Here is a 26,513-nt window from a genome sequence, read left to right on the forward strand (position 1 = left end):
GTGTGACTTGCAAGATATAGATAGCATGAGCAGGCAACAACTTGGCAAATGTAGTTTAACATGGGAAAGAATTCATGTACTTTGATAAGAGGAATCAAAATACAGTTTATCTAAATGGAAAGAGACTGCAAATAAGTAAAAGGATTTGGGTGCTCTTGTGCATGCATCACAAAAAGTTAGCAAGCAAGTGCAGCAAGTAATTAACAGAGAAAATGGAATGTTGGCTTTTATTGTAAAGAGGAGTTTGGAGTTTAGAAACAGGAAAGTTTTATTACAATTGTACAGAGTGTTGGTGAGGCCACACCTGGGGTATTGTGCACAATTTTGATCCCCATCCCATGAAAGGATACAATTGCAACAGAGGCAGTCCAAAAGAGATTCCCCATGCTAATTCCTGGAATGAAAGGATTGTCCCGTCATAAGAGGCTCTTTAGAGTTTAGAAGAACAAGGGGTGAACTTATTGAAACAAGTTGTTCAGGGGCAGGACAAGGTAGATGTCAAAATGTTTGCATTAGTGGGAGCATCTCAAACAAGGGGACATGGTTTCAAGATAGAGGTCAGTCTTTTAAAACTTAGGTCTAGAATTCTCTACCCCCAAAGAGTTGTGATGGACAGTTCATTAAAAGTGGAGGTAGATAAATTGTTGAAAGATCAGGGGATTGAGGGCTATGGGGATTTGGTACAGAGGAGGAGTTGAGGCCTGGGGTAGATCAGCCATGATCATATTAAGCGACATGGCAGGGCAGGCCTGAAGGGCTAAGTGGCCTACTTATGTTCCTGTGGTACTGGAGACCAAAATGAAACACCACAATCATTTACAATGTTAATAAGACAAGTTATAATAATTCTCAGATCTAAGAACTACCATTGTGTGTGTGAAATTCCAAGCTACAGCAGCACAGTAATCATGTTACTGAACTAACGATGCAGAGGGGAGTTCAAATCCCACCACAGACAGTAAATTTTAAAATAATCTGGAATTAAGAAAACATTTTTGACAGTTTAAAAACTATAACCATATCATCATAAATCCTTTTGGTTTACTAATGCCCTTTTGTGAACAAAGCTACCCCACCCACCTTTTACCAGTCTGGTTTAAAAGTGACTACAGACCTACAGTACTGCCTCTGAAATAGCCAAGTAAAAGTATGCAGCATAAAAAACTGGTGGATTGAACTCCCTTGGTGCCCTTAAGTGGGGTGTATCTTCAACACAGTCTATGGCAGTTCAAGATAATTATCCATAGTTGGGCAATAAATGCTAGCCAGATACCTTTATTCCACAGAAAAAAAGTCATTATTAGTAGACAAAAGCACCAATTTTCTATATTTATCTTACATACAATGACCCTGAATCTGTTGCCAGTTCTAGTTGCAGTTGCTGACCTTGAAGAAAGCAGTCCACAAAAGGTCTTGCAGTCTGTGCGCAGATTTCAAATGGGGTCAAGTGTAAGATTCAAAATTATCCCTGGTGTCTATCAGCTGGATTAGCAAACTGACCGAGCAGCCAATCACATTAAAGAATTTGAAGACAGCAAGCCAGGAAGCAAAAAGCACAAGTGTTTAATTAACTTTTTAAATGTTTTCAAAGTGTTAGCCGAAGATTAAAACAGACAAACAATTAAGGTGGAAGCTGAAATATCAAATCATTTTAAAATTAAAATCTAATATGTTTTGAAATGTGCAAGGGAATTACAATTCATACAAGTGAGATCTTGGGGCTAGCAAGTTTGTTAATCAGTAATTTCTTCTTAATAAACCATTATAAACTCATTCACACCTCATGCAAAAAAAAGCATTACATTGAGGGTATTTTGTTACAAGTCTATTGTGTAATTAACTTAAGTTCATGTTGGTGTAACCGATTTCCCTTGATTCTGTTGGAGAAGTTTGAAAATTGCAGCTCACAACTTCAGCATTACCACATTAATTGCCACATGTATTAAAATCTCAAGGATCCTGTGAGCTTCATGGTGCACTGATGGCAAAAACTCAATTTTGTGGTAGTATAAGCAACAAAATCTGGGCCATTATTACTGCATGTACAATATACCAGAGAAAGCATCTATAGTAAACATTCTTTTCTGAGGGGGCAACAGGATGTGACAGCAAGACTTCATTCACATACATGGAAAAGATATTATACAGTTTTCCCCCAGGCAGATTATAAATTTCTCAACATCACAGCTTTGAAATGTAATATTTGAACCCCTGATTATATTCTATTTATTGAATAAAGATAATCTCAGTCTTCCCGTGTGAAGTTAGAACCATCTTACAATGAATATACGATGACCTTGCATCTTGCTCTTCAAAAAACCTGTAGAATCTGCAAGCTGTTAAATGCTGCTGTTTGGGTTGAGACAGCAGTATGGTTTGGCTCAAAAGTATGGGCACATTAGACACAGATGAAAATTGATAGTTTTCCCTCACAATCCCACAGCACAATAACAAAATAAATTTTTGCTTTTTCAAAAGTCTAAATGCATTCATATGGAAATTTAGCTCAAGGCTTTCTAGTAGAAGTCAAATTCAACCACCAATGCAAAGCATAGTTTTAAAGGAGCTTTCTTTTTTTAACAAAAGATTCATGCCAGAAATAGTTCTTAGCATCTCATAAACAGAATAAAAGAAACTAAATATACATTACCAGTACTGAGCAGTAGCCATTCAGACAAATGTACTCCAGTGTTCAACTTTAATGCAAATTTGAGGAGCATTGCCCATTTTTTAAACCAAGACATACATATTAAAATTATGCTTTTGTTCGAGGACTGAAATCATGTGTTTTTGGATGTCGAAAGTGTACATGAAGGAGACAGCATCTTATTTTTTTTGTAAAGCATTGTTTTTTTTTACATGAAGCAAAGCAATATTTCAGTATTCTATATAAAGCACTTAGTTGATGCAATAACTATAATTTATTTAGCTTTCAAAATATTAAAACACAGCACACATTTCTGAATTGGCAGTTCGTAAACAAAAAATGCAGCCACACCAAAAAGTACCAGGGTATCTCTGGACCACTATATTAGTCCCTGTAATACAATAATGTCTCATGTAAACTTCAGAAAAACCTGCATTGTACCTCCTTTACAACAGTATGTGAATTTACCCTCTACTGACAAAGAACACATTATCCAAATGAACTTTTAAATATTAAATATAGAAAGGACTAGCTAATCCCACTATCCCATTTCATGTTTAAAAATATAAAAGCTAGTTTTTCATTGCTGACTGTAAACATCAAGTTTCATAAACACACACAGACACGGTAGTTTATTTTCAATTAAACACTTTTACCTAATCCAGCTTCAAACTTGCAAGATTTTAAAGCCTTATAAATTAAACAGTCTTTAAAATATAAAAAAAAGAATGACTCCAATCCAAGTGCATCTTGCATCAAATCCTAAAGTGTAAAGGGATTAAAGGGTCAACCAATTTTAAATTATGATTGGATTCTTACTTTTAATTTTGTAGGTCATTGAACATATGAATATCCAACAACTAAATGGTATTCTGTGACCTGACAAGCAATAAAGCAGCCTTTGCTATTTAATACCATAGATAATTTACAGATTTATCACAAAAAAAATCAAAATACATAGAGTATTTCTAGATTTTTCTTCAGAAAGACTTATTACTACTTACAATAGTTAAACCTTTTACTGTTTTGCCTAATCAGTATAATTTATTGTATTGGTAATCTGGCACAATCAATTGGTATGTTGTTACGGATAATATATTAAACCTCTAGCTACATGCAGAGTTGTAGACAACTTTGCTATTGTGTATTAACAGCAGACTCTTCATCCTTACTCATTTCAATATCCGTTTCATTTTCTTTTGGTTGATCGTCATGCTCCACTTCTTGGTCATGTCTTAGCTGAACCTCCACTGGAGTAGATTCTTCTTTTCCACTCTCATCTTGTCTGCTATTATGAAAGGATGTGACACTTTGATCTCCAGCTTCCTCACTTTGTTCTAGAATATGAAAAATAATTTAAATAATTTTAATTAATTAGGAATCTATTCCTGAATGGTTGCCACCTATTCGTTTTGCCACAGATAATTAGGTTTGCCACACACTCACAGGAGTGATGTGAAAACATTAGACACCTTACTAATACAAACAAGTTTTTTAAAAATTTCATTCGTGGGTATAGATACACATTATACTATTCTCTTACTATTTCATAAAACTTGTGAAAGATGCAAGTAATTTAGTTCCTTTCTTCCCAGTTAAGTAATGCACACCCCACAATCTTTGCTCCCACAGTATTTGTGGTTCCTGTTGAAACCATGAGAGGCAATAGCTACAAGATAGCCAAACATATCCCTTGGACTCTGTGCAAACATTACTGCTCCACAGGAAAAGCAAGCATTATTCTAAGCAACATTAGTTCAGAAGTTCATTTAAAAGGTTTAAGTACACAAGTTATTTTCCCTTCTCCTCTGGCCATCAGTACCTCAGTAATTTAAGTATTTTGTTTGATTTCATCACTGTGCACTCTGATAATCTAGTTCTTCTGAAGACTGCAACTGCCACAATGAAGGTCCTCCTTTTACAATTTCTTTCCAGGAGCTGGAACTCCTGATTATCATGGTATATAGTTCGTTGTAATATAATCTAGGCATTGCGGCTTCAGGACAGAAATCTAATTTTTAATCTCCTATAATTAATGCTTTTCCTATTCTCTCAGGACAGAAAAGTTGTATTTCCTAATACATGGCAAAAGGGTAAACTTTCAACAGGCCCAGGCTCCTGACAGCACTGCAGAAAGAAATTTCTAATGTTATTGCTTATTTAATATTAATGTGTAAAGTAAATTAAAAGACACATAAATGACAATTCCAGTGCATACACTTAATGAGGAAGATAGATGTTTAGTTTTCTTAAAAAACAGCATTTTTGTGGTTTTGTGGTTAAGGCCAATGTTGTGGTTACTTGCACTCTTAAAAAAAATCTCCAGTTCCATTGTTCTGTCATTACTCATTCTTACTTGGTAAGTTCTAGTATTTTTGGATTCACTCAGGTTTAGATTATTGGTTATTTTATAATTTACCAAGGTAAGGATTTATTTCACTTGGCCACTAATTTTTTCCCTGGCATATGCAAATACAATTTTTTTAAAACCCCAAACCACACTTTTAGGTGCAAGGCCTTTGAAAGGTTTGACAGAATGGAATGTTTGATACAAGACTTAACTGGATTAATAGAGATGCCATAATTGACAAGTTAATATGCAACTCCTCATACTGGTGTTGCAGAATATCACAATTAAGAATTGTCTCTAATTAAAATTTACACTTTTTAGCTATTTAACCATGAAACATCTACACAAGAGATGTAAAAGGAGTTGTAGGAAACAATGTGGCCTAACTAAAAAGCTGGCTATAATTCTGCTCAACAACCAACTAGATGCAAGCTATATCCCATTGAAATGCATGTACATCACTAATATATCTTGCCTGAAAACATGAATTCCACAGAAAAACATCACTTTTAGGCCACTTAGGTATATCAAATTATACCATTTTTATATTACAAACCACTGCATCTTAAAATTTCTGAGTAGTAAAGTGCATCAAGAAGAATGGACCAATGACAGATTGAGGAGAAATTGGATACTTTCCATGTGATGTTACACAATGGAAAAAAGGCCAAAGTACCAATTTATTGCTTTTAAATAACAGAGGATTTAGAAAATGTACAATATATCTCACACTACTATAGATTTACAGCTGTTGCCACAATTCCAATAAATTGTGCATCTGCAGATTGGAGATCAAGTCAGAATGGTGCAAGAACTGTTAAACTCAACACAAGACCAATAATAACTTATCTGGCTAAACCATATACTCTATAAACTGACCTTAAAATTCAATACTATCCCAGCTTTCTTTCTTTTTCAATCTTTTTATTAGTTTTCAAATTAATACAGATTGATATATAAGCATCAATATTTATACATGTAATACAAAGAGATCAGGATAACAATCATAGCATATATAATCATAAAAAACAATAATATAAAAAAATCTGTAGATCCAACGATCTCTTAGTAAATGAATATAATATAAAAGAAAGGAAAGAGAAAGATTATATAAATTTTAAAAAACCCAAATCAATAAAAAAAATTATAGACAATATAAACTAAACAAAAAAAAACTTTTCAAAAGAAAAACAAACAAAAAAAGGGAAGGAAAAAAAAACTGGGCTAAACTTTCTCAGTAGAAACAAAACAATATTATGTCGTCAAGTCCGTTCCTCCAAGTTGGAAAGTTATTGAAAGGGGATCTACATCAAGTGAAAATATTGAATAAATGGACTCCAAATATCTTCAAATTTAAGCGAAGGATCAACAGTACCACTCCTAATTTTTTCCAAGTTTAAACATGATATAGTTTGAGAAAACCATTGAAAAGTAGTAGGGGGTATTGGATCCTTCCACTTAAGCAAAATGGATCGTTTGGCCATTAATGTAACAAAAGCAATCATACAGTTAGTGGAAGGAGATAAATGGCCAAACTCTATCCTCTGTAGTCCAAAAATTGCAGTAATAGGGTGAGGTTGTAAATCAATCTTCAATACGTTTGAAATAATGTTAAAAATGTCTTTCCAATGTTTTTCCAGAAGAGGACAGGACCAAAACATATGTGTCAAAGAAGCCACATTCGATTTACATCTATCACATATAGGATTTATATGGTTATAGAAACGAGCTAACTTACCTTTGGACATATGGGTCCTGTGGACTACCTTAAACTGTATCAACGAGTGTCTGGCACACATTGAAGATGTATTGACTAAATGAAGAATTTTCTTCCAAGTCTCTATAGGTATAGATGTCTGGAGTTCACTTTCCCATTCATTCTTAATTTGGTCTAACGATTCTAGACGTATTTTCATAATTAAATCATAAACTATTGCTATCAAGCCCTTCTGATAAGGATTAAGACCTAAAATTTTTTCCATAGTTTCAATTTTGTAAGGTGTCGGAAAAGAGGGTATAGTTTTTAAAAAATTTCTAATCTGCAAATATCGAAAAAAGTGTGATCTAGGCAAATTATATTTATTAGACAATTGTTCAAAAGATGAAAAACAGTTATCAATGAATAGATCCCGAAAACATACTATTCCCTTCCTTTTCCATATGGAAAAAGCCGAGTCAGCTCCAGATGGGTGAAAGAAAAAATTAGATTGAATGGGACTTGACAAATTAAATTTATTCAATCCAAAAAATTTACGAAATTGAAACCATATTCGTATTGTATGTTTAACAATTGGGTTAGTTGTATGTTTACTTAACTTGGTAAGTACAAAAGGGAGAGAAGCACCTAAAATAGAAACTAATGAAAAGTCAGGAACTGATCGGTTCTCAAGGCATACCCATTTGGGGCATTGAATTACATCAGAATCTTGTATCCAAAAAATTAAATATCTAATATTAATTGTCCAATAGTATAATCTAAAGTTAGGCAAGGCCAAACCACCATCCTTTTTTAATTTTTGTAAATATTTCTTACTTAACCTTGGGTTTTTATTCTGCCAAATATATGAACAAATTTTAGAATCAATTGTGTCAAAAAAAGATTTCAGGACAAAAATTGGAATCGCTTGAAATAAATATAAAAATTTTGGTAAAATATTCATCTTAATCACATTAATTCGGCCTACCAATGATAAAGACAGTGGAGACCACTTAGTAAATGATTGTTTAACATGGTCAATTAAAGGCAATAGATTAGCTTTAAATAAGTCCTTATGTTTCTTGATAATTTTAACACCTAAATACATAAAATAGTCAGTTACCAATCTAAAAGGTAATTGGCTATAAATTGGGGTTTGCATATTCAATGGAAAAAGTTTGCTCTTATTAAGATTTAATCTATAGCCAGAAAAAACACTAAACTGATCTAGTAGTGATAGTACTGCGGGAATAGATTCATCTGGATTAGAAATATAAAGTAACAGGTCATCGGCCTAGAGAGATATCTTATGAATCATCTGTCCGCGAGTAATGCCACATACATTTGAAGAGTCCCGAAGTGCAATAGCCAAGGGTTCTAAAGCGATATCAAATAATAAAGGGCTTAACAGGCAACCTTGTCTAGTACCTCGAAAAAGCCTAAACAAAGGAGATCTTTGATTATAAGTATTGAAGCCATAGGTATATAATAAATCATCTTAATCACAGATATAAATTTAGGGCTAAAATTAAATTTTTGAAGTGTAGTGAATAGATATTCCCATTCGACTCTGTCAAATGCCTTTTCAGCATCTAGTGAAACAACACATTCTGAAATTTGGGATGAAGGATTATATATAATATTCATTAATCTCCTGATATTAAAATGTAAATAACGATTCTGAATAAATCCTGTCTGGTCTTCAGAGATAATTTGCGGGAGATATTTTGGAAAATATTTTTGAATCTACATTTAATAAAGAAATAGGTCTATAAGATGCACAATCAATGGGATCTTTATCCTTTTTAAGAATTAAAGAAATAGTTGCTTCATAGAAAGATTGTGGTAGTTTACCCACTGATAGGGCATCTTTAAAAATTTTGGCTAACCAGGGAACAAGAATATCAGAAAAGGATTTTAAAAAATTCAGCTGTATATCCGTCAGGGCCGGGTGCTTCACCCGAGTTCATTGAAAATATTACTTCCTTTATTTCTTCCTCCGAAATGGGAGTATCTAATGCAGAACGTTCATTTAAAGATAGTTGGGGAATCTTCAGATCTCTTAAAAATTCATACATTGATGTAAGATCCTCAGGGGATTCTGATTGGTATAAAGAAGAATAAAATTCTTGAAAGGATTTGTTGATTTGAACAGGATCTATCGTGTAAGTACCATCTGGTTTACAAATTTTATTAATCTGACGTTTAGATAAAGTAGCTTTCAATTGGTTGGCCAATAATTTACCGGATTTGTCACCATGTATATAAAATTGACTCTTGTTTTTAAGTAGTAGATTTTCAATTGAAGATGTTAATAATAAACTATGTTGTAATTGGAGTTCTGCTCTCTTTTTAAAAAGCTCCAGATTCGGAGTATCAGAATATTTTTTATCGATTTCTTTAATCTTGTCAACCAATATATGTATTTCATTATTAGTTTGTTTTTTCAAGCCAGCGGAATATGAAATAATTTGACCACGGATATATGCTTTAAAAGTATCCCATATTAACCCACTGGAAATTTCTTCAGTAAAATTAGTTAAAAAGAAAAATGAGATCTGTTCTTTGATAAATTGGATGAAATCCGAGTCTTGTAATAGAGAAGGATTAAATCGCCATTGTCTATCCATGGAAGGGTTTAGACAACAGTTAAAATCTCCACCCATAATCAAAGTGTATTCATTTAAATTAGGAAAAAAATGCAAATAGATGTTTAAAAAATTCAGGGTGATCTACATTGGGTGCATAAACATTAACCATAACAACTTTTTTTTATTATGAAGCAGACCAGTGATTAATAAAAATCTACCATTTGGGTCTGATATTGTCTCATGATGAACAAACGAAATTGAGGAGTCTATAAAAATAGAAGCTCCTTTCACCTTTGCTTGTGAATTCGAATGGAACTGTTGACCCCTCCAAAATCTAAAAAAACATTGATTATCTTTCTTCCTGATGTGAGTCTCCTGAATGAAAATAATCTGAGCATTTAGTCTATGAAAAACTTTAAAAATCTTCTTACGTTTAAGTGGATTATTTAAGCCATTAACATTCCATGAAATAAAATTAATAGTCTTATCCATTTTAATAGTTTTATCCAAAGATATGGTATGTAAAGGGTTAATCTTAATATTTCCAAGTCTTACCAACAGGAAGAAGTAAAAAAAATATTCAAAGAGGAAATGGATATGACGACAATTTAGAAAAATTTGTAGTTTAGCCCAGAAGAAAAAAAACGTAAAAACAACCCCACCCCCCTCCCCCAACAGCCCGAAAACTGGCCAATAGGCAGCCAGTACGCTACCCTCTAATTGAACTAACCCGTTCTATTGGTGGCAATAGTCCAAATTGAAAAAATATATAAACCACCCATATTTTGTCTTAAAATGAACAGCATAATACAAACAGAGATAATGAACTCACAACATAGTTGTGAGATTGAAACAGAGCCAAAGGGCGAATCCCAGCTGAATGTATGGGAGACAATGTCAGCTGTGGCTCTGTAGTGATGCCCTTACTTCCAGAAGGTTCAAGAGATTTGAAAACATACCCTCTATTAGTACGTGTGCAACACTAAAGGAGTGCAGCACAATCTGTGGTTTCACCTGAGATAAAATGTTTAATTGGGCTCTGCCTCTTCAGTGTGTCTAAAAGATCCTAATGTTTCAAGTATTTGGGAGTTCTCGAGCCATGGCCAAGACTAATCTCTTAATTAACATTTAAAATCAAATATTCCAGTAACATTTCACCATTGTCTGTGGGAACTTACTGTGGGCAAAATTAACTGTTCCTTTCAACATTAGAATTGTGCTGACATTTCAAAAGTATTTCATTGTGGAATAATTTTTTTTTAAAACATTGTCTTTTTTCCCCTCATCTTCTTTCAATACAATCTTTCTCTCTAGTTTGGCCCTCCTTTTTGTTTTTAAATCTCACGCATGAGATACCATTCAGGCCTTTGCTTACCAAATTTCCAGCAAGTCATATACTAAAAATATTTTGAAATGAAGGATGCAGAGAAAATGTACATGCCCCTCCCTCAGCAAGATCTTGTCCACTGCATTCTTCTATAATTAGTCTGTTTCTCAAAACCTTGCTTTTCTTCCCCCCACCCCCCTGGAGAGGAAATAAAGATTTAACGTTGAATCAGAATGGCATAGAAGGCAGTCATTTGGCCCTTTGTGTCTTTGTCATTGAAAATCCAAACAAAACTGCAAAAAAATAGAAAATGCAAGAAACAGTCTGCAAGTTAGGCAACATTTATGGAAAGAAACAAAATCAACATTTCAAGTCATGGACTTTTAATCAGAACCAGGAAAGAGAAACAATTGTTTTCTCACTTTTCCAATTCTGACAAAACATTAACTCTGTTTCTCTTCCTAAGAATGCTGCCTGACTTACTGAGTGTTTCCAGCATTTTCTAATTTCAGAATCTTTGCCTGTCACCTACTCAAACTATAAGCATTACATATAGGTAACTAAAGACATACATTTATAGCAGTCTATGTTATTTTACAATAGAGTTGAGAATGATACACTTGCAAAGTATAGCACAATTAATAAAATATTGTAATTTTACATAGCTTTTGAACATTGAGTAACATGCCCTTCATTTAATGCAACCCATCTGTCAATATTTGAAACATGTTTGTTTTGAACTGTTTATGTGCTTACCATTATCAATTGGATCATCACGTACCACAGCTGGAGAACGAATTGAGCCTGGGGAATCAGGTGGTGTTCTTCTTTCAAAATTGAATTCTGTAAGTCTTGGAGCCTGAGGCCTTGTTTTCCGTGCCGGATTAAGAAAGAAACAGTATGCACATCTAAATGCTAGTGAAGAAAACAAATAAACTTTATGCAGCTAAAACACATAGTATTTTTAAAAACACTCTACAAGAGACATCTCAAATCAGTTAAGCCACGAAAATCTACAAAATCCATTAGTACTTTGAGTGTTTGGAACTACAGCATATAAACAGAGCATTTAATGGAAAGCTCCAAATGATAGAACTATTGTTTGACAGGGTGTGATATGAATGTGAACACCTTGGCACCACTCCTTTGAAAGGTTGTGCCTACTATGATATACAGGAGAGCTCAGAGCTTGCTGCTTGTTCACAAAGACTAATACACAGCTGTGATTATCCTTTTAGAAAGGATGGCAGAAGAAGTGCGCAACTAAACAGCAGGGAAAGTAAGAAAATGTTGAATGGACATTAAAATTAAATATCTGACAATTGAAATTTGGTACAAATTCTATTCTATCTGCAAACCAGCCCCTCCCCAAAACCTCAAAATTGCAAGCACTGCATCTTGCATGGCATTCTTAAAGTCCTTCTTCCCAAGAGCTTCAAAAACCTTCACCTTTTCCTTACAATATTCAAACTTTTAAGTTCTAATCCAGGCATCACCTACTCACTACCAGTAGCTGCATCTTTACTCTCTTCAGCATAATTATGTAAACTATGGAATCAAGGTTGCATTTTGATTTAAAACAAACATTGCAGACATTGTAAACATGATTTGAAGCTATTATAACAGGCCGATTTTAGCATCACAAGCTGAAAGGCATAGTTCACAACAACATATTTACAAAGTCTTTATCATAGCAATACATCAATATTGTTATGTGCCTGTGATATTGCTGCAAGTAAGTTTTTCATTGCATCAGTGCATACATGACAATAAACTCAATTTTGACTGTGTTTCACAGGATCAGTATCAAACAAAAATTGATCCCATAAAGAGACATTGGGACATATTGAAAAGCTTGGTTTAGGAAGAAAGGAGAGTGAAGAGGAAAAAAAAAAGGTGAACTTCATCATTGGCAGGTGAAGGTATGGTCACAAACGGCCATGGGATATTTCAAGACAAGGATGAGAGATCCAAAAATCAAGATGCTGTTCAACCAGCAGCCAATATAGATCGGAGGAACGGAGGTGAGCAGGACAACAGAAATTAAACACTTGAGATTATCCAAATATGTCAGTTTACAAAGGGATAAGAACAAGGAAGGCTCTTCAGGAGTTATTGTTCAGAAGTAGAAGTGTGAATGAGGATTTCACCACATTGCAGAAAACTGGAGAATTAGTCACTGGCCCAATAGACATTCCACAATTATAATGGAACCAGCCAAAAATCACACAAAGAGATCCAATCAATTATGTTTGTTATCGTTACTCAGCACATGTTTAGCACAAATTTTCCAGAAGAAACAATGTCTTAATTTACAAAGACCTTTTTGTGCAGTGGCACTCAGTCAATGGAAGCAATGAGAGATGAGTAGGAAGCAATTTTAGAAAGAAACCATGAACTGAGAATAATCAGACCCACAAAAAGAAAGCTAAGGGGATAAGTTTTAACACATACTTGTACTTCCTTATCAAGCAGTTTGAAAGCGTATACAGCATCACTGGACTAAATGCCTTTACTTAGAATAGCCTTCCCTCTGATGGACATTAAAGATTCCATAGAACTGAGAGTATAGGTGCTTTTCCCAACATGCTAGCCAAAACACATCCTTCAAATAACACTAAAGCAGATAATCTGGTCATTATTCCTGGAAATGTTGACTATAGTTAAAGAAATTCCAATCATCATCTTTGTGATTGGTAAACTTGGTGTTGGTAGGTCAAAGCCAGTACACTTAAGCAATTTTCCCTCCATAAAGTCACACAATTTGGGTCTTTCCACATTTTGTAGAAAGATGCTGATAAATCATGAGCCGAATAGTGAGCTCCATAGAATATAGGTGATTTCTTTTCCAACCCACAACTGGAAACCTATCAATTGCCCAAGTATGCAGCAGTAGGAGTTCAAACAGCTGGAAGGGAAAAAAGTTTCTCTCCCTTCCAAGTCAGACAATTTAATGAAATGGCTAAACTAGTATACATTTTTAAAAACTGCACATTTCTGGTTAAACAATTTTTTTTTTGCTGTTGTTCCTTGTGAAAAATAAATCTGTGGCTCCATGAAATTAATTATGGAAGGAATAATACTTAATTTTGGACAATTATAGATCTTAAACTTTCTTTGCAATTTTCCTCTTTCCACTGACCTCATCTAAAACTACTTGCCATAGTGCATTAACTTGAGATGTACAATAGAATCATTATCAAAAATTATCAGCTGCATTAAGAGGCACATCCAGGAAAATGCTCAAGAGTCTGCATACCAAGTGCAAGTAAAAATCCATGCACTAACTGTGACAGAGCCAGGTTTCTTTTTCCAGCTATCCAAGCTTTGAATTAATACATTTCCTCTAGCTAGTAACATCTGAACAAGCTTCTCAGTGGTGTACTGCTCATGCTGTCAAGATCATTTCCACCCTAGAATGTCTTCATGCATGCCACCCTAGAAAATTAGGAAAAACTGACATCGAGTAGGCCTGATTTATGAGTCTGAATTATCAAAATGTGGTTATGGTCTTCAACATTGCTCCATTGATAACAGCAGTACTGCAAGATGTTTGTCCAAATAATGGTGTATTCAGGTAGGTCACCTTTGTAAGATGACACAGAGCTCCCTACACAATTTCAAAAAATGTGATGCATGTAAAATAAAATTACTATGGTGTATTTTCAAATCAGCTTTGTTCATGTTACCCAATTGTAAAATCTTATTCAGAGATCAAGTGTTAAAGTGCAGGTGATTTAACAAGCAACCCTGTAGCCTAACAGGTAGTAGAGTGTCAAAGCAAATTCCACATTTGATACTCAATCTCCTAAATTAGTTTGTGTGACAGCATGAAGGAATGAGCTTTACAACTGGTCTCAACACCCTGGGTTAGGCAGAGAAAAGTTTGGGTTCTTGCAACTCTATTAGAAATGTTTACTTGTACATACTGGAGAAGGCTGTTACCAGGTTCAGCTACAATGGTTCCACATTTTAATACCCTGCAAAAGTTAGCACTGAAACTCAAACATGAACTGGGAATAAGACTTTTTCAGCCAGAATTCCAAATCAGTGACGCAGAGGCATAAATTCTAATCCAACTGGATAAATTTAAATAATTGAAATAAATGAAATTTAAGAAAATGTCTCAGTTACAATAATGTTATTGGATTGTTGTAAAAAAAAAACTCATCTGCTTCACTTATAACTCTTAAATGCCATCTCAGCTCAGGGGCAATTAGGATTGGACAATGAATACCAGTATCGTCAGTAATGTACACATCCTGTAAACAAATAGTGAAAATTGGTTAGGATTAGTTAGCAATGATCAAGACAAGGTTGCCAAATGCAATTGGTCAATAGCCGTTTCTCTGTTCTTAAAATAGTAAATCAATGTTCTTGCAATTTGAAAAAGGTAAACAAACATTCTGAGGTAACATGTACACTCACACGCAGCTGTATCATTTACTATGCGTTTCCACAAACTCAGTTTTGAGGACTTCTTTTGAGCTTAAAGTCTAGATTTTTTCCTCGCTATCTGCTATGAACAATATGACATCTTTTACAGTGAAGACAGGCAATTCAGCCCAAGTCAACACCGGAGTCTAGAGATTTCACTCTCAATTCATCCAAATGTATCAATTTAAATGCACACAAATTCTGCAGGGCATTTTGTATATGGTACACACTCCAGCAACGGTTAGTCAGTGGTGGAACAGGTAAACATTTAGGATGGTAGATGGATGGAGTGAAGCTTCTTGCGCACTGTTGAAAATGCGTTCATCCAAGGCAGCTTAAAGATATTCTGTCACACTTTTGACTCAAGCCTTTTCACTATTTACAAAAGATACGAGTCAGGAGGCAAATCACTTGCCACAGAATAACTTCTGACCTAACTTTTGTCACCACAATATTTCAGCAGCTGCTCAAATTAGGTTTCTGGTCAGTGTTTTCCACGATGTTGAGGATCATATAATAGTCATGCTGTTAAATGTTAAGCATTAAGTTGAAGATAAATCATCTGAAGAATGGTATTATGAAAAAAAGGATTCGTTACACGATTTCTTCAACCTTTCTCCATGAGTATAAACAGTAGTTACTTTTAAGAATAAGTAATAAACTCAGGCACCACGCACCCGCCCCCCACACCCAGTTTGAAAATTTGTAGTTCATTGCACTTCTTACCAACATATTCAAATTCTTCTTTCAAGGCCATGCCATTATGAGAAAAACACTGCTGACAAATAAGTGCATATCTGTAAAATATTAAAAAAACAAAATGTAAGCCACTAAAACACACTATTAATAGTAATTTCAGATGTGCAATTGCCCTTGAGATACTGGATGAACCAGGCTAAATTGAAATCAAGTTATCAGTGTAATATTGAATTCCTACTTTATGTACTGTAATGACATGCTACCAATTCCCCATGTATTCAAGTAATTCTTGAAATTCACCTGTTCTGTGGGCCATCACCAACCAAATATTCAATAACTCTATCAACTGCTCCCCGGTCTCGAGGGAGGATTGGTCTTGCTAGGGGAGGACCTGGAGGATGAACACCTACAATCAAGAAGATAAATGCAGGGTTGAAGAACAATAACTTCTCAAAATCATGTTTCAACTACATTGATGTAAATGTCCATTTAACTAAACTAAAACAATTTGGTGCAAGATTCTTTAATGTTTTACTTGTGTATCTTGTTTTAACCTTTCATAACATTTCATTCTCCTAGCCCCTTGGCTTTAGGAATGAGATAAATTTACAGTAATTCCACAAGTTATTTTTTAGTTAAATAAGCCCCATACATTTAAAGACTTTAAAATAAATTTGTTATCTTGAAATTCAGACAGTTTGCACAGCAATAAGATATCGTCAACCATCTTCCCACATTCCTATAGATTTGGAATACTTGTAGGGAAATGCACTGTTCTACAGTGCATAAATACAAACATTTACTACTGCTTCAAGCTTTTGCCAGATGTGAAACTGTTTCACAAGGAAGCACAATTTAAGCACTTGAATTCCTCCTGAAACTGGCCTAACAATTTTTCCTGCTATTCAGGCCAAGAGTAATTAATGTAATTAAACATCAGGAGTAATTATTGCAAGATGACTGGTCAATTTTGCAAATCTTGGCAAGCCCTCAGATACCTGCTGGTTATTAATTTACTACCATATGGAAGCCCAGTGGTTCAACATTTTTGTATTTAATTGATTTTAGGTCTGTTGAATGATGTGGAAAACATAAGGGAAAAGTACAAAAAAAACAGTTCATGAATTCAATGAGCAAAAATAACTTGCAAGTTCATTCAAAACTGTTCATTTTTTTGTTAAAAAAACACAGGAAGCCAAAGCAGCTTACCATTTTGCCAATGAACTTGTACTGTCATTTTTTTTTTAATATAAAGATTAAGATCTTTATTAGTAAAATATACATTGAAACACAAAGTGAAATGCATCTTTTGCAATAGAATGTTCTGGGGGCAGCTCGCAAGTGTTGCCATGCTTCCAGTGCCAACATAGCATGCCCACAACTTCCTAACCCGTGTGTCTTTTTAGAATGTGGGAGGAAACCAGAGCACCTGGAAGAAACCCATGCAGTCATGGGGAGAAAGTACAAACTTCTTACAGTCAGTGGCCAAAATTGAACCCGGGGTCGCTGGTGCTGTAACAGTGTTACGCTAACCACTACACTAGCGTGCCAACAGTAGCTATGTAACATTTTAACAAGCTTAGTCCTGGTCTATAAAAGATAAGAGACACCAGCTGTGAATTACTAATGGGCTAATTAAATATGGAAGCATCATTTATCAGATATCTATCTCTGAAAGTGCAGAAAATAAAATGGCCTTCATTTATATAAAAACAATCTTATTGGTAATCCAGGATGGTATTAAAAACTATGATTAAAGCCAAGTATTTTGTTTACCCATTACAGGAATTGGGGTAGCTGGAGGCATTGTCCGCTTCGATAGTACAGGTGTCTGTAAAACTGAATGAGCGGTCTTTTCTGGTGGGCCACCAGGAGCTGATGTGCTCTGTAGAACAGGCGAGGCAATCGGCAGAGTTTGTGGATTTCCCTGCTTGAGGTTTGGTGGAGTGGATGCTACTTGAGCTGATGTCCTTTGACGAAGTTCTGGAGGAAGAAAATTTAGAATCCTTTTTAACTGCATTGGACACTGACCTACTGCAAATAGTTACACTTCATCTGATGAAACTCAAAACTTTATTAGCTTAGACTTTCAGCAACAGGCAACTTATTCTTACTGAAAATGTGTCACTTTCACACTTCTGGATGATTTTTTACCATTATATCATTTACGATGCATGCTTTGGAGCTGAACAATTGCTTAGGTTATAAAAATCATTCATAAACAAATTTTTAAAGAATTTAAGTTGCAATTACAAATTAGAGTACATGCCCTCTTGCTAAACAGTTCTTTCTAGAAAATTCGCCCTTCTTCCAACTGCAGTTTCTATTCATAATTTAAACTCACACCCATCAAGGAATTTTAAAAACATTTTAAAAAAAAAATCAGTATTTGTAATCATGGGTTAATAACTAGATAAAGGCAATACCCAATTAGTATGAATATCCACAAAAAGCAGGACAAATCCAAGCCAGTCAATTACTGGGCCAAAATTAACTCTACCAGAATTATGGGAGGAGACATAGTCAGTGCTACTAACCATCACTTAATCACCATTAAGCTGCTAACCACTGCTCAATTTAAGTCCCAAATCTTTTTATAGACCTGATGCAAACATGGACAAAAGAACCAAATTCAAAATGGAAAGTAACTGCCCTCAGCAGTAAGCCAGGGACTATTTGCAAAGAAGCCCAAGTAAAATCAAAGTCAAGGAGAATACTCTTCAATGGCTGCAGTCATACCTACCAGAAAGGAAGTCTGTGGTAGTTGTTAGAGACCAATCAGTTCAGCCCCAAGAGAAGATACCCAACCATCTTTAGCTACTATTTTGTGATGGAGGAAGATCAAGTTGGAGATGGTCAAGATTAAGTCCAAGATGGAGATGGTCACTGAAGATCGAAGAGTGTTCAGTTTTATGTGCACATTTCAGATATTTAAGCAGTCCATAGCTACATCCAACAAAACCTAGATAACATTCAGGCATGGGGTGATATGGCAAGAAATAGTTCTGTCACAGAAGTCCAAGGTAATGACCAACAGTCACAAGATTGTCAAATCATCTCCCCAGTGTTCAAAAGCTATCAACTACTGCTACATACCCCCTACCAGATATTGATATGTAGAAGTCACATATTGGGGATGAGCTTGCACTTGAAAATCAATAGGACCAGCCATATAAATATTGCCAGTAACAGAACAGTTCACAGGCAAATATCTGTCCTCCTACCTATGACATTTCTAGCATCTCACAAATGGCTTGATGGTGATGGTGGAAGGTTATTTTTCAGACTGGAGGCCTGTAACTAGTGGTGTTCCCCATGAGTCAGTGCTAGGCTCATTGCTATGCGTCATCTATATCAATGATTTAGATGAGAATGCACAAGGCATGGTTCGCAAGTTTGCAGGTGATACTAAAATAGGTGGTGTCATTGACAGTGAAGATGGTTATCAGGATTTAGAGTGATCTTGATCAGCTGGGTAAGTAGACCAAGGAATGGCAAATTGAGTTTAATTTGGTTATGTGCAAGGTGTTATATTTTGGGAAGACAAATCAGGGTAGGACATTCACAGTCAACAGTAGGGTTCTGGGGAGTGTTATAGAACAGAGGGACCCAGGAGTACAAGTGGTTCGCTGAAAATGGCATCACAGGTAGACAGGGTGGTGAAGAAGTTGGGATGTTATGTTGCAGTTGTATAAGACGTTAGTGAAGCCACATTTGGAACAGAGTGTTGAGTTGTTGAGTTCCCTGCTATAGGAAAAATGCCAAGAAGGTGGAAAGAGTGCAGAGGAGATTTACGAGGATGTTGCTGGGACTTGAGGGACTGAGTTATGGAGAGAGGTTGAGTAGTTAGAACTTTTTTCATTGGTATGGAAGATATTGAGGGGTGATCTTATAGAGGTATACAAAATCATGAGGGGTCAATGTCCAGTCTTTTTCCCAGGGTTAGGGAATCAAGAACTAGAGGGCAAAGGTTTAAGGTGAAAGGGGAGAGATTTAATAGGAACCTGAGAGGCAACTTTTTCCACCCAGAGGGTAGTCAGTATATGAAATGAGGAAGTGGTTGAGGCAGGTACATTAACAACATTTAAAAAAAGGTACCTAGATAGGTACATGGATGGGAAAGGTTTAGAGGAATATGGGCCAAATGCAGGCTAATGGGACTAGATGGGAGTCTTGGTTGGCACAGACCAGTTGGTCCAAAGGGCCAGTTTCTGTGCTGCACCTAAAAAGGCACATTTCCCTTTGAGTTCAGCTCCAACACAATTCAATTAAAGCAGCTTAACACAATCCAAATCAAAGCAATTCACTTGTTTTGCATCCAATAAGCCATAATGGACATGTTCACCTTCCATTGTTACATTGTGGCTGCCTCACTTACCATCAAAAACCACAGTAAGGCCTCTTCAAAAGCACCACCTAAATCTGTAACCCATACAAGCTCAAAACAGAAAGGGGGTACAGATACAAAAGAATACAAAGTTTCTCTTCAGGTCACAAACCTTATTAACCAGGAAATATATAATCTTTTCTTCATCACCCTTGGGTCATGATCATGGAATTCCTTACTCATTAGCACCACAGAAGTACCTTCTCTACATGAACTGCAGCTGTAGGTGGCAGCTCACTACCACCTCAAACAATTAGTGTGTCAGTTTGTGGGCAGCAGGTCAATTGCCCCTCGTTTGTTCTTCTCATCACCCAAGATTATTGGCACCGTTGGCAAATGCTACTTTGGTCTGGCCCACATCTCAATTCCCTTGGTCTAATTCCACTCATTTTTATCCACACAAAATTCTGATTAAACTAGAGTTAAAGCTAAATAGCTTGCTTTTTTTATATTAAAAAAAGAGGGTAGATGTTGAAGGAGCACATGCTTAGTTATTAGTGGACACAAGAGACTGCAGATGCTGGAATATGGAGCAACACACAAGATGCTGGAGGAGCTCAGTGGGTCGGGCAGCATTTGTGGAGGGAAAAAAGGACAGTCAAGGTTGAGTTGAGACCTTTCATCCAGACTGAAAGTAGAGAGCAGATAAAGAGGCACAGGGAAAGGGTGGAGCAAGAGCTGACAAGCAATAGATAGATCCAGGTGAGGAGGGATGATAGGCAGGTGGAGGAGGGAAGAGTGGAAATAGCGATTGGGGGTGATAGGTAAAAGCAAAAGGTTGAAGATGATGGAATCTGATAGGAGAGGAAGGTGGAGCATGGAACCAAGGAGGTGGGGAAGGCACATAGCAACAGTGGGGGAGGGGATCTGGTAGGAGGTGAGTGGGTGATGGGCAGATGGAGTAGGTGGAGGAAGAGAAAGAAGGAGGATGATGGGGGACACAGGACACAACCCAAAACTGGAGAATTCAAATCTCCGTGCTGACAGATAGCAGACTACCCAGGCGGAATACGAGGTGCAGTTCCTCTAGCTTACATTTGGCCTCACCCTGGAAGTGGAGGCCGAGTACAGGCAGGTCGGTGTGGGAATGGGGAGGGGAATTAATCTGACTAGCAACTGAGTGCTCCAGATGGCCACGGCGGAAGGAGTGCAGGTGCTCAAACCGGTAGCCGGTTGAGCCATTTGCCATCAATTGTTTTCAGTATCTGCAAGTTTATTTTCTGCATCTCATGAGTGAGTACACCAAGATTCCACTCTGCACCAACAGTTAAAATGTGTTATTTTTCTATTCTTCCTGTCAAAGTACTGTTAAGAGGTTTTGGATCATCTACAAGTTCAAGTAATCACGGCATCAAACTGCTTTGAGAAAATCAGTAGGTCCAGAAGTTTCATATCAAATACCTCAGAGTACAGTGGTAAAACTTTTGGGGAGATCATACCACGCACCCCTGCTGCCTCCCCACGGACAGGCATGTCATGAGCTGGGGTTGTAAAGGGGTAAGAAGATGTGGATGATTTATGAATTTAAGTAATGTAGTCTTACAGGTTTGTCAGTAATTCAAAAGTTTGGGTGTTGTTGAAGATTGGAAGTTTAGGAATTAGCCACTTACATGGATCAGCAATAATGATCGACAGGGAGCATAGATTGAAACCATCGAGGTCAAGGAATGAGCAACACAGAACAGACAACCTCCCATGAAAGCTCAGGGTAGACCAGGTTCCAAAAATCAAATGCAATTTGCTGAAGTGATGGAGTGGAGCATGGAGTCAACAGAAGAGTGACAGACAAAGTCCTTACCACAGCAATACAGGTAGACTGGTGATGGAAAATAAAACCATACAGGGAGGCTTTGGTAAACAGCATGGTGTTGCCAGAGTTAACCAAGTTTCAATCAAAGCTGAGAAGTCAAAGCAGACATCCACAAGGTTAATGTCAACAAAAATCAAAAAAATTGCAGACGCTGAAAATCTGGAAAAAAAACAAATCTCAGGAAACACACAAAAAGGTTAGACATCTGCAGAAAGACTCAACACCACCATGGAAAAAGTTCCCAAATTTTGCTTCAGGAGAAAAAAAAATCCTGGTGAAAGTCAGCAGGTCAGGCAGCAATTTATGGAGGGAAACAAACAGTTGACATTTTGGGCCAAGACCCTTCATCAGGACTAGAAAGAAACAGGGCAGAAGCCAGAATAAAGGTGGGGAGAGGGGGAGGAGCACAAGCTGGTAGGTGATAGGTGAATCCAGCTGAGAGGGGGAGGGTAGGTGGGGGAGGGGGAATGATATGAGAAGTTGGGAGGTGATAGGTGGAAGTAAAAGGAGGAAGAAGGTGGTTCCCGCAAAGGATGAAGTGTCAGAGAGGTCCGTGTCAGAGAGGTCCGTGGCAGGACGTAGAGTGAGGCCCAGAGCTGTGGGAGAGAAGTCGACAGGGACAGCAGGTATTTGCACAGAGATGAGGGTAGCTTAGCACTTGGAATATGGCAGAAGCAGTCAATGGAAGGCAAGTACCTGGAATTCTTGCTGGGGCCAAACTGGGAGACCTGGAAACATAGCTGGAAGCCATGTGGCACAAGATGGCAGCAGAGACGTGCCCAAGGACACGTGGCTGTGGAAGCAAGTCTGTATGAGCACATGGTCGAACAGCAGCAGAGATCTCCGGGGGGGGAGATGAAGCAGTGAGAGGGTCTCACAGATCTCCCAAAAGAGAGGATGAAAACTTTTTCAGGGTATGCATACTGCAAAGAGACTTTGCAGTGGAGCAGCAAAGTGGAGACACAAGAAAGGCTGCAGATGCTGGAAATCTGGAGCAACACAAAAAAAAAATTGCTGGAGCAACTCAGTAGATCAGGCAGCACCTATAGAGGGAAATGAACAGTTGACAATTCAGGTAGAGATCTTTCAGCAGGAATGGAAAGAGGGCAGAAACCAGAATAAAAAGGATGCGGGTGGGTGGGGGGGGAAAGAGGAGAAAAAAAAAAGAACATGAGCTGGCAGGCCAGTTTGGCCCCAGCAAGGATCCCAGATACTTGCTTTCCAGTGACTGCATGTCCTGTCGTATTCTACGCACTACCTTCACCTCTGTGCACAGATACTTGCTGCCCTGTCTCTTTCTCTCCCACAGCTCTGGGCATCACTCTCCACGACCTGCCACGGACCTCTCAGACACTTCGTCCTCCACCAGATCCATCTTCTTCACCCCTTTGCTTCTTCCACCCATCACTTCCCAACTCCTCAAATCATTTCCACTCCCCCTTTCCTATCTTCCCCCTCTCACCTGGATTCACCCATTACCTGCTAGCTTGTGTCCCTCCCCCCATTCAGCTTCTGCCCTTTTCCTTTCAAGTCCTGACGAAGGGTTTCAGCCCAAAACGTTGACTGTCCATTTCCCTCCAGAGATACTGCCTGACCTGCTGAGTTCCTCCAGCATTTTTTGTATATTGCTCCAGAATTCCAGCATCTGCAGTCTTTGTCTCCCCAAATTTTGCTTCTTTGGTTCAATTGCACAGTCAACATTTCTCTTGATGGATAATTTAATATGCTCATGGGAAAGGCAGCCACCAGTTTACACTGATTAATAAAACAGGTATGGAGAAATAACAAATATCCTGAGGTTAACAAACTAAGATTGTCAGCATTTAGTATTTTGCTGTATAACAGTGAAATAGCATAGATGAGAGAGATTCAGAAGATAAGGCAGCTCAAATCTGGGCACCGATGTGATGATGTGGACCAGCAGCAAACTCAAGGGTTGGTAAATCTCCTGCCTACCATTGCCAAGGGATCAACTATGGCTCAACACTTGAGTTTAGAAGCCAATTGTGGCATCTGGCAAACCCAAAAATGGAGTTGCCAGCCTAGTGAAGCTCCAAGGCAGCAGAATCAAGCTAAGCAATTTCACGGTGAATGAATAGATCAAAGCTCTACAATGCTACCACATCCATTCAAGAAGTGACAGGCAATTAAACAGCTAATGAGAACATCCCCATCCTCAATGGCAGGGCCCAGCATGAGGGGGTAAAGACAAGACTGAATCGTTCACAAACATGCTCAGCCAGGGTGCCAAATAGATGAATCATCTCGGCTTTCTCCCAAGTCACACAGCTTCATTTTAAGGATTTTGGTTGGGTTATGAAAACCAATGACAAGTAGGAAACTACAGCTGATGATAGAAGCAAATGGTAACGCTGGCTGTGGTAGGGATGTAGCAACATGACAATCAAGTGATTTCAGCAGTGACATAGCAGGCGTAGTAAGCAGGGCCATAGAACCAAAGATCATCCTGCATCCTTAGCCAATTATACTTCTAGTAGCTAACCAGAATTGCCTAATTTAGTCGAAATACAGTTGAAATGGCCTCGAAGCTTGAAACCAATATATCCATCTCAACATATGGAAGGATGCAAACTAATGCTCCTGTGAAGCACCCAAGAATATTTCACCAATGTATTTGATTCATTTGCTGTACTAAATGAAATTCAGTATTCTACGACTGTTCCAATCTGCTTAATTTACTTTAGATGAAAAGTTGAACTGCTTTCAATATTCCTGGTTTGCCATCATGCTGTGATAGCATATTTAATTTTTTTTCTCTCAAAACCCTGGATTAAATTCACAACATGTAAATTGTGCAAAATGGTGCAAGTATTGACATGACATGGGAAGGTAAAGATGTCTGCTTCAGGGATATACAAGATGGACAGTTAAATGTGTCAATAGTGGGGTGAAGGAAGTAGGGTGGACAGATGACAAGAGATAGGGGAAAAATTGCAGAATTCTTGTAGAACTGTAGTGCTGGATGAAGTTTGTGGAAGAGGAGAGGCCACTGAGAGATTCAAAAATAAGCCAGAGGATTTTAAAGCCAGCACCTTTTCTACTGCCATTTCAAGACATTGAGACTAGTGAACATTTGAGTGAATAAAGCAGCCATTGAGAATATTAAAAGGATTTTTCTTACTAAATGAAAGCAAACCCAGAGGGAGCTGAATACAAAATAAAAATGTTAATGCTGCTTTAAAAAAAAGTTTTGTCCACATTTTCAAATTTTAATATTCTTTCAAATCCTATTATATATTTTATGTTTTGAAAAACTCTCAGCTCATTTGAAAGATTTTCTAGGTATGAAAACAATGGAAGTTAGAAATTAAGAGAAGCGTCTACATATACTTCACTGAAGTAAATTCATGCTCCCCAGGCAAACCATTTCAGCAGTCTCTGGTAGCTACTGTCAGAGCAAAAAAAGAAACTGGTCTTACAATAAATGTGCAACCAATTGTCCAAGACAGAAGGAAACACCAACAGAATTGAATTATTTCTGATTCAGAGTGAACAAATATTCTGAAGATCATCAGACCACAAAAGGTTACTGCTGCTTTACAGTGACATCACCATCCCTGGTCAAACAGCAATGACTGGCCAATCCTTCCAATCAATCCAGGAAACCACACTGCTGTCAGTGACTGGGATTGATTTTTCCCCCCCACAATTTGTATTGTGCAGCTATCAACCACTCTAGGAATTCCACTTTTCTTTAGGAGATGCTACGATTTAGTCACAAGTTCAATGAACAGGAGCTCATGAAGGCATTTCAAATGAATTCTTAAACAAACTTAGTTTGCATTACTGTTTGCTGAGTAAATGACAGTTCATTTTGGAGAAGGCTCATCTCTACTTAACTGGTTGGTTGAAAGGTATCTAAATGAACATCTAGAAGGATCAAAGCCTTGGATTCAATCTCTATTCTGTGAATTTTCAATTACTACAATCATTGTTAGCTGAGCAGAGGATAGGTTATGCTACTCAGAAAGGGATAGAGAATAAACAAACTTGTCTTTATACAAATTTTCCACCATCCTGCCAACATAACCAGATGTCAGCAGAAGCGTGAAAGGAGGTAACCTACCTGGAGTTGTGCATGTTGGGGAGAATAAATTGCAAAACAAAGAACCGAAATAAAGTTTAATTATGATAATCCATTCTTAATGATTAGATTTTAATTTTTAAAAATAACTGAATGTTTGCAAAGATAATTAAAGAGTTTAAGTCAGGCAAATATTTTACTTAGGCAATGATAAGAATGAAAAAAGCATCCAAGTTGCATTTAATGATGTTTTAGACAAACAAAACTTGATTAGGACTGAAAAACTTGGGATGAAACACACATACCTCCGGCTGGTAATAGCAAAGAGAACTACTAAAGGATATCATACCACTGAGGCTAGCTCATCTGACCTTCTGCTCTGCTACTTACAAAAGCCAGCAGCAGAACACAAACTACCAGGCTTCAGGAGCTGGCTGTACTTCATATCTGGCCCCTCAGCTTCACACCGACTTAAAGAAGGTAGCCAAATTTTTTAAAAAAAGGGTAGGCAAGTAGTTTCTTTA

At 37.1% G+C, this 26,513-nt stretch overlaps 1 protein-coding gene across 2 annotated transcripts in view; it reads right to left on the bottom strand.

The window, feature by feature from the left end:
* Positions 1 to 1,546: 1,546 nt before the first annotated feature.
* Positions 1,547 to 26,513, bottom strand: part of lnpa (limb and neural patterns a) — an 84,578-nt gene continuing 59,611 nt past the window's right edge. For both annotated transcript variants that reach the window (XM_052026822.1, XM_052026812.1), the window contains exons 9-13: positions 17,524 to 17,730; positions 16,048 to 16,153; positions 15,775 to 15,845; positions 11,368 to 11,526; positions 1,547 to 3,984 (exon numbers count right to left, since the gene is read on the bottom strand). In XM_052026822.1, the coding sequence (XP_051882782.1) occupies positions 3,785 to 3,984; positions 11,368 to 11,526; positions 15,775 to 15,845; positions 16,048 to 16,153; positions 17,524 to 17,730 (743 nt within the window). In that variant the 3' untranslated portion in view covers positions 1,547 to 3,784. The remainder of the gene's footprint in view (positions 3,985 to 11,367; positions 11,527 to 15,774; positions 15,846 to 16,047; positions 16,154 to 17,523; positions 17,731 to 26,513) is intronic.

The sequence above is a fragment of the Pristis pectinata genome, chromosome 1 (genome assembly GCF_009764475.1).
Source record: "Pristis pectinata isolate sPriPec2 chromosome 1, sPriPec2.1.pri, whole genome shotgun sequence".
Taxonomy (NCBI): domain Eukaryota; kingdom Metazoa; phylum Chordata; class Chondrichthyes; order Rhinopristiformes; family Pristidae; genus Pristis; species Pristis pectinata.